Genomic DNA, 15,681 nt, shown 5'->3' on the forward strand with positions numbered 1-15,681 from the left:
CAATTTTATTGATATCTTTAAGTAGGTGACCTGAACTCAACATAATACTCCACATTAGGCGCCACCAATGTCTCGTACAACTTTAGTATAACTCGACTCAGTACATTGATTTATGAAGGCCAGTGTGCCAGAAGTTTTATTTCTGACCCTATCTACCTGTAACTCCACTTTCAACAAATTATGGACCTGTATTCCCTGATTCCCTGTGTTCCATCGCACTCCCATGTGCCCTACCGTTCACAGTACTACCTACCCTGGTTTGTCCTTCAAAAGTGCAACTCACACCTGTCTGCATTAAATTCCATCTGCAATTTTTTCTAGCTGGTTCAGATCTTGCTTCAAGTTTTGATGGCCTTCCTCGCTGTCCACTGCTCCATGAATCTTGGTGTCATCTACAAACTTGCTGATCCAGTTCATTACATCATCATCCAGATTGTTGATACAGATGACAAACAATAGACCCAGCACCGATCCCTGCGTCACTCCACCAGCCACGGGCCTCCAGCCTGAAAGGCAACCATCTGCTATTATTCTCTACTTCTCCCACAAAGCCATTGTCTGTTCCATGAATGCCAATCGACTGAACCTTTTTGACCAATCTCCCATGTGGGACCTTGCCTTGCTAAAGTCCATATAGACTGACGTGGTCCAGACCTCTGGCTGCTGTAGACTCTATCCAAGATGCACCTGACTTTGGCACCCAGAAACTGTTCTAATCTACTGTTCTAACCGGGCAGTAAGAAAGAAAGAAAGAAAATGAAAGAAAAATAATCTATGGACAGCTCCTGCCTCTCCTCACTGAAGTGCCTCTGAGCCAAAGCCTGAACTCCCCACTTTAACACTGGCTCACTCACACAATGGCTGCACCACTTTAAAACTTACTTTTATTGGCCTTTGCCAAGTGCCAAATTACACACAATCCAATGTTTCAGCACAGAATGTCCAGAGTGATCCCAATCACTTTTTTTTAGGAGTGCAGGGAAATGTGTGGTCATGCACTTTCAAAGAAGGAGTAAAGGTATAATAGACTATTTTCTAAACAGGGAGCTAATTCAGAAATCTGAGGCGCAAAGGGACTTGGGAGTCTTTGTGTAGGATTCCCTAAAGGTTAACTTGCAGGTTGAGTCAGGAGTAAGAAAGGCAAATACGATATTAGCATTCATTTCAAGAGGACTGAGACTTTATAAAGTTGCATTTGGGATATCCTGAGGCAGTTTTGGGCCCCCTATCTAAGAAAGGATGTGCTGGCATCGGAGAAGGTCCAGGGGTGGTTCAGGCTTTTTTTTTTAAAAGGAATACAGTGCAGGGAAATGTGTAGTTGTGTTGCATACTACAATGTCACCTTGACCTTGTGTAACAAAGTACATTTTCATTTTCAGGATATTTTATAATGTGACTCCTTTGTAAATAACTGAAATCAGGCCAAGTGATTTTCCTTTATTACATTTGGGAATGTTGAATCAACAACATCTTCACCTCTCACAAACTTTACAAGTGCAACAATCCCAGAGCTGCTGCAGGAGCAAGGGTGGTTTCTCGTCACTACTGCAAAATGTCTGATAGAAGATTTAGAACAAAGTAATTCCTTCCCTTCCACTGGCCTGGTCCTTACTCCAGATTCCAGCACTTGTAGGTGTCCATGTCTGAAAAAAGGTCACGCTCAATTTCCTGCAACTTTCTCAATGTTTTTCCTAATCAGTTATACTACAATAACAGGAATATTATATTGGCAACTCCTCCTCCCTCCCCCCCCCCCCCCACCAGTACCCTTCCTTGAACTGAGGATTTATTTAATTTTATTTAGAGATACAGCACAGTAATAGGTTCTTCTGGCCCGACTACGCACATGTGACCAATTAACCCGCTGACTGCCTTTGGAATGTGGGGGGAAACCGGAGCACCTCGGCAAATCCCACAAACCACTTGTAGATAAACAGTGGAATTGAACCCCAGTTACTGATGCTGTTACAGCACGCACTAACTGCTACGCAATCATCTAAATAAACCTAAATAAATCTCTTCCCTCTAATCCAGGCAAACTACTGCTGCTTACAAGGCATAAAACTGGAAACACTCAGCAGGTCAAGCATCATCACCTCAAACATCGACTCTTTTCTCTCTCCGTAGATGCTGCCCGGCAAGCTGAGTGTTTCCAGCATTTGCGGTGTTATTCTGGGTTTCCTGCTTCAGTAATGTTCAGTTCTTGGATGATTTCTTTGTATTTTTTATGTAGAGATACAGCCCTTCTGGCCCAATGAGCCTGCACCACTCATGCGACCAATTACCTTACTAACTTGTCAGAATGAGATTTACTATCACCGACATGTAACGTGAAATTTGTTAATTTAACAGCAGCAGTTCAATGCAATACATAATCTAGCAGAAAGAGAAAAAAATAAAACATAATAAATAAACAAGTAAATCAATTACGTATATTGAATAGATTAAAAAATGTGCAGAAACAGAAATACTGTATATTAAAAAAAGTGAGGAAGTGTCCAAAGCTTCAACGTCCATTCAGGAATTGGATGGCAGAGGGGAAGAAGCTGTTCCTGAATCACTGAGTGTCTGCCTTCAGGCTTCTGTATCTCCTACCTGATGGTAACAGTGAGAAAAGGGCATGGCCTGGGTGCTGGAGGTCTTTGATAATGGACGCTGCCTTTCCGAGACACCATTTCCTAAAGGTGTCCTGGGTACTTTGTAGATTAGTGCCCAAGATGGAGCTGACTAGATTTACAACCTTCTGCAGCTTCTTTCGGTCCTGTGCAGTAGCCCCTCCATACCAGACAGTGATGCAGCCTGTCAGAATGCTCTCCATGGTACAACTATAGAAGTTTTTGAGTGTATTTGTTGACATGCCAAATTTCTTCAAACTCCTAATAAAGTATAGCTGCTGTCTTGCCTTCTTTATGACTACATCAATATGTTGGGACCAGGTTAGATCCTCAGAGATCTTGACACCCAGGAACTTGAAGATGCTCACTCTCTCCATTTCTGATCCCTCTATGAGGATTGGTATATGTTCCTTCGTCTTACCCTTCCTGAAGTCCACAGTCAGCTCTTTCATCTTATTGACATTGCGTGCCAGGTTGTTGCTGCAGCACCATTCCACCCAGTTGGCATATCTCACTCTGTACGCCCTCTCATCACCACCTGAGATTCTACCAACAATGGTTGCATCATCAGCAAATTTGTATATGGTATTTGAGCTATGCCTAGCCACACAGTGAAGGGTATAGAGAAAGTAGAGCAAACAGTAAGGTTGATCTACATCTCCACCCACTAACCCACATCCCAACCACCACTACTTTATCATTTCCTGGCAGGGTCACCTCATGGATATATAGTCATTCTATGTATGTAAGTTATGTTGTATGTATTTTTTATTATTGTGTTCTTTATCTAATTGAGTTTTTAATAGTGCTGCCTGCATCAGATCTGGAGTAACAATTATTTCATTCTCCTTTACCGGAAATGCCATTAAACAATCTTGAAACCTGTAATGTTTGGACTGGAGGATGAAATCGGAGCACCCAGAGGAAACCGACATGATGACAGGGAGAATATACAAACTCCTTACAGACAGCGATGGGAATTGAACCTGGGTTGCTGGCATTGTAAAGCGTTGTGCTAACCACTGCACTACCATGCCACCCTACCTTAAATATGTTAATTATCTTCCCTTGCAGATCCTATTTTAGAAACACAAGGTGGATGCACAGACATCATCAGCTCATCGCTGGAAAACCCAGATCCAGACGAGTAAAGATCAACTGTGTACCTGCACGCTCAGTGAGGAACACCGATGGAAACGGACCGAGGAACACTGATATTTCCATGTATGGTGCTGCCTTCAAAAAAGAAACTGCGTAGAACTGAAATTTCAGAGCATCATTGTCATTTGAATTCACTTTTCCATGGTATAGATTTACTAAATGTGACATTGTACCCAGGGAAAGATATATTCAATACATGCATCACCCCTCCCTCCGCTTATTATGTTGAAGATTGACAGATGGGATTATTTATTTAAGCAGTTGAGAAACTGTGAAATGGAAGTGTTATTTTTTTTACTGAATGAATTTAACTTCACCTTTAAGATAGTTTGAAAGTTTCTAGTTTTAAGTCTTCACAGCTTATAAAACAACTCTGTACAAAGCAGCTTTGAACCTTGTTATCCATTGTCTCTAAGGGTTTTATGCACACAAACCCACATTCAGGTATTGCAAGGGGGTTTAAATGTTCTGAGTTTTATACATCTTGTTGCAACCTGATTGTATGTTAGAAACAAGATATCTGAATTTCCCCAGTGCATCTTAGTCCAGGATAGAACCAAGTGTTCTGGAGTCCAATTCTGGCACCATTTTGTAAGCAGTCTTTGTCTGTCCTCCCCGTGGAATGTGTGGGTTTCCTCTGGGTGTTTTGGTTTCCAAAGATATACCAGGTAGGTTCATAGGTAATTGTAAAGTGTCCCATAATTAGTTTAAGGTTAATTGGGGTTGTGGGGTTGTTGGGACGGCGCGGCTCGAAGGGCTGTACCGCTAAATAAATACCTCTGGCCCACCACCTTCAAAACAAAAAGCAACTGCCCAAGGTATAATTAAGGTCAAACACTGCCCCTGAAGCACGTTTGCACTATAGTAACAATAAAAATACTTAAGGTTTTGTGAACACCCAACAGCACAGGCCCTTTGGTCACAATGTGCCAACCTTTTTGTCTGTTCCAAGATCAGTCTTACCCTACACACCCCATAACCCTCCATTTTTTTTTCCTATTATCAACGTGCTTATCAAGAGTCTCTTAAATGTCCCTAATGTATCTGCCTTTACTGCCATTCCTGGCAGCAAATTCCACACACCCACAACTTACCTCTGACATCCCTCTATACTTTCCCCCCAATCACCTTAATATTATGCCCTGTCTTATTAGCTATTTCTGCCCTGGAAAAGGTGCTGGCTGCCCACTCAGTCTATGCCTGTCATCATCTTGTACACCTCTACCAAGTCATCTCTCATCGTCCTTTGCTCCAAAGAGAAAAGCTCGAGCTCACTCAACCTCTCCTCATAAGACATGCTCTAATCCGGTAAATCTCCTCTGCACCTTCTCTAAAGCCTCCACATCCTTCCTATAAATGAGGCTACCAGAAGTGAACACAATATTTCAAGTGTGGTCTAACCAGGGTTTATAGAGCTGTAACATTACCTCACGGCTCCTGAACTCAATCCCATTTCACCAATTACTCACATTAGTATTCAAGTTATTTTTATGCACAAATGAACAGAGCATATTGCAAGTTCAATGTATATAAATTATTTTATTACTATTTATTCTTTAAAACAAAGTAAATGCTTTCCTACAGTGTGTTGTCTGCTCAGTTCAGTCTTGGTTTGACTATCATTTCATTGTACAAACACAGTAGAGTTAAGTGGTTGCATAGTGCAGTCAAGTTCAAGACAATAAACATTTGTCCTGCAGTATCTTCATTTCTACTTTGTGTTTTACTTTGTCTTTCAAGTGCTTTATATAATTAAAAAAGGATTTTCAGGAGGAGAACAAAAATCACCCTTTACAAAAAGGAAATGTGTGTATCTCAAAACATTGGCAAGTCTGGAATGTTCATTTAGTGCAAAGTCGTAGAAGTTAGTTCAGAAAATGACTGCAGCGTTCACCCCAGCTCAAATGTAATACTGCCTATTTCGAGCTCAGTGTCACGATGAGAAGCTGATGCAGAAACTCACTGCACCTTGGCAAAACACTGTTTCACAGTGCAGACCAGAAAAATCCAACGAGGCATCCAGGAACTTCTGCACGATGCCTCCCGTTTTTAAGCAGGTCACAGGCACAAATTCTCGTGCTTGTGTGGAGAAATCATTTTCCGACGCCGTGGAAGTACAAATTGGCACAAATGCACAGCAGAATAGTGGAAAATAAATTGTAGTAGATGAGATTTCGGAATTTAGGCTCCAGGTCCCCTTGTCGGTACCAGCAAATCTGAAAAATATAAGACCACAAGACATAGGAGCAGAATTAGGCCATTCCATCATGGCTGATTTATTATCCCTCTCAACCCCTTTCTCCTACCTTCTCCCCATAACACATCGCCATGACTATCAACTTCCACTTAAATATACCCAATGACTTGGCCTCCACAGCTGTCTGTGGCAATGAAGTCCAGATTCACCACCGTCTGATAGTGAAGATACCCAAGCTGGGATCGTTACAATGAGAGGATAGCTAGCAGTCAAGAAATGGCAGAATCTGGCCAAACCTTTGCAGGTTCCTCAATCCACCAATCTCCCCTCTCACTAACCCCCGCCCCTTCCCCTCTCACCTCTCCAATTTCAATCCTGAAACAGGGATTCAACCCAAAACATTGACAATTCCTTTCCCTGCCCTCACAGCCGCTGCTTGACCTCCGATTCCAGCCAGGGTCTGAATCACCCTGCTGCCCCTCAGAATTCAACAAAAATCATTTCTTTTCCCAAAATTCTTTCTCTACAGTTCAGATTTATTCATACCCTTACACCTGGAACATCTCCATCCCCCTTTCCTGAAGATTGTATAACTGAGAATATCAACTCCCAAACATGGTTTCTGCACCACAAACTCATTAAACAGATTATCTCCAAGTCAAATTGGAAACATTTCTTAAACACTCTGCACCACTTAAACACTTTTCATATTTATTCACAAAACACATCTTTCTCCCTGTCAATAGATGAATTATTTCAATAATCAATACATGATAAAAGGTATGTACAGCTGTGATTGTTAGATCATGGGTTACGATTGAAGAAAAACATGGCTGGAGTCACTTCACACATTCGAGCAAGGGTGTGTCAAAAATCAAACTTACAACAGTTGGGGGAAATAGTGAAAACTGCCAATATTTACAAAAAGCATCTGCCAGAAAACACCACTATAGCTACTTACTATGTCCAGTGTGAACTTATTGGCAGCTCTAGCTCTCTCACAGAGTCGTAGAGAAGTACAGCACAGAAACAAACCCTTCAGCCCATCTAGTCCCTGCAGAAACCACTTACACCACCTACTGCCACCGATCTGTACCAGGTCCATAGCCCTCCATACCCCTACCATCCATGCACCCATCCAAACTTCTCTTAAATGTTGAAATCAAGCTTGCATGCACCACTTGTCCGGCAGCTCCCTTCCTCACCAAGAACGATTCACCCCGTATTTTTAGGCACCAGAACCTACCATCTTTAATTATCAACAAAGTTAACTTAAGACTACACGAGTTAGAATATGATGCACCCCACAATCATATTACAAAATAAACAATTATTTGACTTAAATACAGTATACAAATATATACACATTTACACATGTCCTTTACTAAAATGGAATACTCCACCGTGTGTGGTGGGAAAGGCACCCCGTTTTAAGATGACACGGAAGTACACACACTCAGCAGAATGACAAAGCAAAGTTTGTGCACGTGCTTACCAAGCGCTCTCCGCAGAATCCAGTTCAATGTCACTGGATATCACTACCATTGTGAGACTAACCCTGATTCTGATGAATATTACACTTATAGATAACTTAATATATTAATTTTCAAAATAATTCCTCTGCGTAACGATTTCCACCACACGATGCAGTTACAAAAGATCAATACTTACAAGAACAGCAATTGAGACGCAACTCAGTATGATGCAGACAACAAAGAAAATATTCAGTGGCTTTGGAGGTAATTGAGGGAAAACAAAAGCACTGATAATCGTTACCTAAAGGATGAAATTGGAAAATCAGACAGTCAGATGGATAACAAGCAAGGGTTTATTGTGCAGACCATTACTTCCGAAACAAAGCAACTTCACACAAGGAAAGCAGGCACTAAATGTCTCCTATATAATCCCCCTCCTTCCAAGCTCAAAGTTCAAAGTAAATTTATTATCAAAGTACACACATGTAACCATATACTACCTTGAGATTCATTTTCTTGCAGGCATTGACAGTAGAACTAAGAAATGCAAAGAAAGCTTGGTCCTGATGCCAAGTCTTGACGAATAGTTGACTGTCCTCTACCTCCCACAGATGCTGCCTGACCCACTGAGTTCATACAACATAGTTTACTACAGCGTAGTACAGGCCTTTCAGCCCATGATGTTGTGCTGAATCTTTCACCTATTCTGAGATCAGTCTAATCCTCCTCTCCCACATAGTCCTCCATTTTTCTATCACCCATGTGCCTATCTAACAGTCTCTTAAGTGGCCCTAATGTATCTGCCTCTACCACCACTGGCAGGGTGTTCCACACACCCACCAATGAAAAATCTAAACTCTGGCATCCAGCAGTTACTCCAACAGAATGATATTGCTCCAGATTTCAACATCTGCAGTCTCCTCCATTTCCTTGCAATTGTATTTCAATAAAGATGTACAAGATGACAAGAGGCATAGATCAAGTAGACAGCCAAAACCATTCCATGGATAGAAATGGCTGATATGAGGGGGCATAATTTTAAGGTGTTTGGAGGAAAGTATAGGGGGGGATGTCGGGCAAGTTTTTTTTAAAAAAAAACAGAGGGTGGTGAGTGCATGGAATCCTCTTCCAAAAGGTAGTGGTAGAGGCAGATGCATTAGGGAGATTTAAGAGGCTGCTGAATATGTAACATGGATGAATTGTGTTCAGATCTGGTCACCTCATTATAGGAAAGATGTGGAAGCTTTAGAGGGGATGCAAAGGAGATTTATTACAATGCTATACAAACATAAAATGGTAGAGGAAACTCAGAAGGCCAGGCAGCATCTATGGAAAAGAGCAATCAGTCGACGTTTCAGGCCGAGACCCTTCATCAGGACTGGAAAAAAAGATAAGAAGTCAGAATCAGAAGGTGGAAGGAGGGGGAGGAAGTAATACAAGGCGGTAGGTGTTAGGTGAAACCAGGAGAGAGGGAGGGGGTGAGGTAAAGAGCTGGGAAGTTCATTGGTGAAAGAGACAAAGGGCTGGAGGAGGGAATCTGATAGGAGAGGATAGAAGACCATGGAATAAAGGTAAGGGAGAGGAGCACCAGAAGGAGGTGATGGGCTGGTAAAGAGATGAGGTGAGAGGAGGAAACAGGGTCTCGGCCCGAAACATTAACAGTTTACTCACTTCCATGGATGCTGCCTGACCTGCTGAGTTCCTCCAGCACTTTGTGTATGTTGCTTTGGATTTCCTCAGGTTCATCACGATGCTGCCTGGATTAGAGAGAAGGTCTTATGAGGAAAGGTTTGGCGAGCTCGGGCTTTTCTCTTTGGAACAAAGGAGGGTGAGAGGGGACTTTAAAGAGGTGTACAAGATTATGAGGGGCATCTTCAACGTGACAATGCCAAATCTAAAATACATCTTTTTAAAGTGATTGGAGGAAGGTATAGGGAGGATGTCAGAGGTACAGTGATGCTAGAAAGTTCGTGAATCCTGTAGAATTTTCTCTGTTTCTGCATATGACCTAAAACGTGATCAGATCTTCAAGTACTAAAACTAGATAAAGAAAATCCAAATAAATAATTTACCCAAAAACATTATGCTTGTTAATTTATTTATTGAGAAAAATGATCCAGTATTACATGCATTTATTGGAAAAAGTATGTGAACATTTGCTTTCAGTAACTAGTGTGCCCCCGTGTACAGCAGTAACTTCAACCAAACATTTCCGGTAACGCAAACAACAGGAATTCTGCAGATGCTGGAAATTCAAGCAACACACATCAAAGTTGCTGGTGAACGCAGCAGACCAGGCAGCTTCTCTAGGAAGAGGTACAGTCGACGTTTCAGGCCGAGACCCTTCGTCGGGACTAACTGAAGGAAGAGTTAGTAAGAGATTTGAAAGTGGGAGGGGGAGGGGGAGATCCAAAATGATAGGAGAAGACAGGAGGGGGAGGGATGGAGGGATTTCTGGTAACTGTTGACCAGTCATGCACAATGGCTTGGGGGGATTTTAGGCCATTCCTTCTTACAAAACTGCTTCAACTCTGAAATGTTGGTGGTTTCCTTGCATGAACTGCTTGCTTCAGGTCCTTCCACAACACTTCTATAGGATTAAGGTCAGGACTTTGACTTCCAAAACACAAATTTTCTTCTTTTTAAACCAATCTGTTGTTGATTTACTCTTGTCTTTTGGATCATTGTCTTATTGCATTATCCAACTTCTATTACGCTTCAGGTGATGGACTGCTACCCCGACATTCTCCTGTAAAATGTCTTGATAAAATTTTGAATTCATTGTTCCCTCAACGATCGCAAGCTGTCCAGGCCCTGAGACAGGAAAGCAGCCCCAAACCATGATGCTCCTACACCATGCTTCACAGGTGGGATGAGGTTTTGGTTTTGGTGTTAGTGTGCAGTGCTCTTTTCCTTACAAACATAGCAATGTGCATTTCTGCCAAAAGTTCAACTTTTGTCTCATCTGTCCACAGAACACTGTCTCAGAAGCACTGCAGAACATCCAGGTGGTCTTTTGCAAATTGAGGTGTGCAGCAATGTTTTTTTTTTGGAGAGCAGTGATTTCCTCCATGGTGTCCTTCCATGAGCACCATTCTTGTTCAGTGTTTTTCTTATAATGGACACATGAACAGAGACTTTACCAAGTTCTAGAGATTTTTGCAGGTCTTTTGCTGTTATCCTTGGGTTCTTTTTCATCTTCTTATTGTGATCTTTGCAGGACACCCACTCCTAGGGAGAGTAGCAACTGTACTGAGTTTTTTCCACTTCTAACAATTTCTCTTACTGTGGACTGATGAACACTCAGGTCTTTAGAAATGTTTTTGTGTCCTTTTCTAGCTTCATGCATCTCTACAATTCCTCTTTTAAGGTCCTCTGAAAGTTGTTTTGATCGAGGTATGGCAGACATAAGCAGATCTTTCTTGAGAACAGCAGAATCTTCAGTAACCTGACTTTGTGTGTCTTCTTTATAGGGCAGGGCACCTCCCCAACCCACACCTACAATCCATCTCATTGATTGGAACATCTGACTCCAAACAGCTTTTGAAGAAGGCGTTACCCCTGAGATTCACATACTTTTCCTAACAAATTCATGTAATATTGGATCATTTTTCTCAATTAATAAATGAACAAGAATGACACACAAAGTGCTGGAGGAACTCAGCAGGCTAAGCAACATCTATGGAAGAGCGTAGTCGATGTTTCAGGCCGAGACCCTTCATCAGGACGGGTCACTGTAGTCTTTTTTTAATACACAGAGTGGTAGGTATGTGGAACGTGGTGCCATGGTTGGTGGTAGAGGCAGATCAATTCGGCACATTTAACAGACTCTTGGATAGACACATGAAAAGCTATGCAGTAGGTTAAAAGGCGGGCACAACATCATGGGTTGAGCGGACTAATATTTAAAGTCACCTCAAATTCTGCACTCTGACTATTGACCCTCTCTGGAAAGGCAAGGCCTTAATCTTCCAGAAACCAATGTCAGGAACCTTCTAAAGATCTCCAAGTGCAGGATATCTCTCCTTTGTTAAGTATAAAGAAGAAGAGGTATACAATGCTGTATACAGAACAGAGGTATCAATGGCACTTGAATAGAAAGGTTACACAAGTAACCCAGGTAAAATGAATGGAATTGGCAGCTAAAGCAATGGCATTTTCCCACCATTGAGAACATCTTCAAAAGGTATTGCCTCCTGGGAATGAAAGGGTTAAAGTATGAGAGGTGTTTGATAGTTCTGGGTCTGTACTCACTGGAGATTACAAGGATGAAGAAGGAATATCATTGAAACCTGTCAAATATTGAAAAGGCCTAGACAGAGTGGATGTCGAGAGCACATTTCCTACAGTGGGCAGGAGTCTGGGAACAGCCTCAAAATACAAAGACATCCCTTTAAAACAGAGATGAGGAGGAATTTCTTTCGCCAGAGGGTGATGAATCTGCCACAGACAGCTGTGGAGGCCATGCCACTGAGTATAGTTAAATATAGGTTGATAGGTTCTTGATTAGTAAGGGCGTAAGGGTTACGGGGGTGAAGGCAGGAGAATGGGGTTGAGCAGGATATTAAATCACCCAAGTGCACTAATTTTGCTCCCATGTCTTATGGCCTTTACCATCCAGGACATACCCTCTTCTCATTGCTACCATCAATGGTCTGGTACAGGAGCCTGATGACACACACTCAACGATTTAGGAACAGCTTCTTACCCTCTGCCATCAGACTTCTGAACGGTCCATCAGCCCATGAATACTACCTCACTATTTTAATCTCATTTTGCACTATTATTTTAAAATATTATTGTAGTTTATAGCCATTTGGTGCTGGAATGTGTGGCTACACTTGCTGGCTGCCTACGACACATTGTTAGGTTGTCAGTGCTGTGCAATAATGCTCAATGTTCTAACCATTCCCTGTATGCGTCCTTTCACATCCCATCAAATAGTCTACGTGGGTTCTTTAAGCACATTCAGTGCCATGTCTGAGGTGCTTTAGTCTCTAAGCAGTACAATGACTTTGGCCAGATGCAATTATAACAGGGACAAGTTTGGGCCAGACTGCTTGGGAGTATAGCCAGGTCAGACAGAACTGTACACCTTGGCCCATTAACACATTGTTTGTTCCAGACACGAATCAAAGTCAAAACCTTGTCCAAAGAGTACATGTCCATCTGTAGTGTAGATTGGGTAGTGGGAATTGCATTTCCTGCTCTTGTATGACACCCTTAACATTTACAGCTTCCAACTTGTTCAGAGGGGACAATTCGAGCTGATTTAATTCATTATCTGCCCTCACCTCAGTTCATTCAGTATCCTGTGATCTGTAAGTTATACTACAACTACACCCCCCCTCAGTCTCTATCTTCATCTGCTCCACTCACTCAACATTAAACTGATCTTTGTATTGACAGCCATGCACTCTCTTCAACCCCAACAACCCCGCCCCCCCCAATTGCTGTACTCCACCTTGATGAACAGGAGTTGCCCATTTGGCCTCTGGGACCAGTAAGATCCTCATTGTAAACCTCAGCACCACTTTCCTTTCCTTTATTCTCAGATGCTGAAGCAATCGAAGAACCTCTCTTGCAGAAGGGTCTTGGCCTGAAACTTCAACTGTTTATTCCCCTCCACAGATGTTGCCTGACCTCCTGAGTTCATCCAGTATTTTATAGTGTGCGGCCCAAGAGCCTCTGAGATCTAATGACCCACCTCTCTGGGATAAAGCGTTCCAAAGATCTGCAAATCTTTGTCCTTAGACGAGAAAATCTTCATCTCATTTTTAAGTGATCAACTACTTACCCTGCACCCTTCCCCCTTGTCTTGGAACTCCCTCATGAGAGGAAGATCCTCTTAACACCCCCTCTGTTAAGTTCTTCCAGTCTTTTGTTTTAATGATTTCATGCTAATCTGCAGATAATACTGGCAATCTAGTGAATGTTTCCTGTACTACAACAGATATGCACGTCCTTCGTTTTTTAAAAAAAACAAGAACTGAAACTACCTCAGTGCAGTAGTAAGGAAGGCAAATGCAATGTTAACATTCTTTCGAGAGGACTACAATAAAAAACCAAAGATATAACGCTGAGGCTTTATAAGGACTGCACCTGGAATATAGTGAGACACACACACACACACACAAAATGCCGGAGGAACTCAGCAGGCCAGGCAGCATCTATGGAAAAAAGAACAGTTGATGTTTTGGGCTGAAACCTTTTGGCAGGAATATAGTGAGCAGATTTATCAATGAAAGGATGTGCTGGCATTGGAGAGGGTTTTTACGAGAAGGTGCCTGGGAATGAAAGAGTTAATGCATGAGCTGCACTTGAAGGCTTTGGGCCTGTACTCGCTGGAGTTTGGAAGACTAAGGGGAGGTCTTACTGAAAGGCCGAGATAGAATGGATGTGGAGAGGAATGGGGGAGTACAGGACCAACAGACACAGCTTCAGAGAAGATGGATAACAATTTACAACAGAAATGAGGAATTTCTTTAGTCAGAGGGTGGCGCATCTGTGGAATTCAGTGCTACAGACAGCTGTGGAAGCCAAGTCATTGGGTATATTTAAAGCGGAGATTGATAGGTTCTTGATTAGTACAGGGAGAAGGCAGGTGAATCAGCCATGGTGTAATATAGCAGGCTTGATAAGCCAAATGTCCAACACTGCAGCTACGTTTTGTGGTCTCACTGAAGTCCTGCACCTACCCACATTCAGTCTCTTCATCATTCTCCCGTCTCCAGAAACTGCAGAATACACCAGCAGAAAGCGGGCAGCACAATGATACAGCGGTTAGTGCAATGCTTTATAGCGACCACAGTAACATCAGGGTTCAGTTCCCGCTCCAACTGTAAGGAGTTTGTACGTTCTCCCCGTGACCATGTGGGCTCCCATCACGTACTTCAGTTTCCTCCCACATTCCAGAGATGCACAGGTTCGGTTCAGTAAGTTGTGCAAATGCTATGTTGGCACCGGAAGCATAGCAACACTTGTGGGCTGCCCCCAGCATATCCTCACTGATTTGATTTGATGCAAATGATACATTTCACTGTATGCTTTGACGTACATGTGACAAATAAAGCTAATCACTTTCTTTCTTCTCAGAACTTATAGTATGTTTGACATCTATAATAATTTCTGCCAGATTTATTTTTGTCATTTGATAAAGCCAATTCCATCATTGATAAAGGGTGATTGAGTCAGATCAGGTAATGATGCACCAATCTACTTGACTGAAGTACTCCTCCTAGAATAACAACGTTATTCCCACCCACCGATGTCACCTATTTGTTTCAGAAGAATAAGGTCATAAAGAAAGCTTTTGGCACATTAGCCTTCATAAAACAATGTACTGAGTACAGAAGTTGGGATGTTATGTTAAAATTGTATAAGATGTTGGTCAGGCTTAATTTGGAGTATTGTGTGGAGTTTTACTCACAAAAAGATGTAAATTAAATTGAAAGAGTGCAGAGAAAATTTAAAAGGATGTTGCCAGGACTTGAAGACCTAGTTACAGTGAAAGGCTGAATAGGTTAGGACTTTATTTCCTGGAACGCAAGAGAACGAGGGAAGATTTGATAGAAATATATAAAATTCTGATGGCTATAGATAGGGTAAGTGCAACCAGGCTTTTTTTCCCACTGAGGTTGGGTGAGACTACAACTAGAGGTCATGGGTTGATGGTGAAAGATGAAGTGCTAGCGTGAACATGAGTGGAAACCTCTTCACTCAGAGGTGACTGTGTGAAATGAGCTTCCAGCACAAGTGGTGGATTCGGGGTCGATTTCAACACTTACGGTAAATTTGGATAGGTACATGGATGGGAGGGGTATGGTCCAGGTGCAGGTTGCTGGGATGAGGCAGATTAATAGTTCAGCACAGACTAGATGGGCCAAAGGACCTGTTTCTATGACTCTAATCCACATTCCTCCTCACAACCAATCGATTTTACCTGCTGAAAGTGTATTAACACTTGCCCCAACTTTACCTATTATGTAATTAAATGCAAACATAATACTTATCTACAGATAAAAGAACCACTGCTAAGTATGTTTGCTCTGAAGATTTGAAGCTCTGGTACTTACTATTAGCAACAGTGCAGTGGGGACACCTACAGCAATGTTGATAATCCGATCCTGAAAGAAAGAAAGCGAGAGAAATTAAAATCTCAAGCTATGTTCAATGCAATAAATCTGCAGTGTAAATATTATTTCAAACTATGAGAAACACCCAAGGATTTTTT

At 42.1% G+C, this 15,681-nt stretch overlaps 2 protein-coding genes across 7 annotated transcripts in view; one reads left to right on the plus strand and one right to left on the minus strand.

The window, feature by feature from the left end:
* dmtf1 (cyclin D binding myb-like transcription factor 1) overlaps positions 1–5,709 on the plus strand; it is a 109,894-nt gene extending 104,185 nt beyond the window's left edge. For 5 of the 6 annotated variants that reach the window (XM_072241742.1, XM_072241748.1, XM_072241747.1 and 2 more), the window contains one exon: positions 3,690–5,709. In XM_072241742.1, the coding sequence (XP_072097843.1) occupies positions 3,690–3,766 (77 nt within the window). In that variant the 3' untranslated portion in view covers positions 3,767–5,709. The remainder of the gene's footprint in view (positions 1–3,689) is intronic. The other variant, XM_072241745.1, reaches the window with a different exon arrangement.
* tmem243b (transmembrane protein 243, mitochondrial b) overlaps positions 5,300–15,681 on the minus strand; it is a 44,044-nt gene continuing 33,662 nt past the window's right edge. Inside the window, exons 3-5 of the mRNA XM_072241749.1 lie at positions 15,524–15,574; positions 7,645–7,749; positions 5,300–5,992 (exon numbers count right to left, since the gene is read on the minus strand). Coding sequence (XP_072097850.1) covers positions 5,870–5,992; positions 7,645–7,749; positions 15,524–15,574 — 279 coding nt within the window. The 3' untranslated portion in view covers positions 5,300–5,869. The remainder of the gene's footprint in view (positions 5,993–7,644; positions 7,750–15,523; positions 15,575–15,681) is intronic.

The sequence above is a fragment of the Mobula birostris genome, chromosome 23 (genome assembly GCF_030028105.1).
Source record: "Mobula birostris isolate sMobBir1 chromosome 23, sMobBir1.hap1, whole genome shotgun sequence".
In the NCBI taxonomy this organism is placed as follows: Eukaryota; Metazoa; Chordata; class Chondrichthyes; order Myliobatiformes; family Myliobatidae; genus Mobula; species Mobula birostris.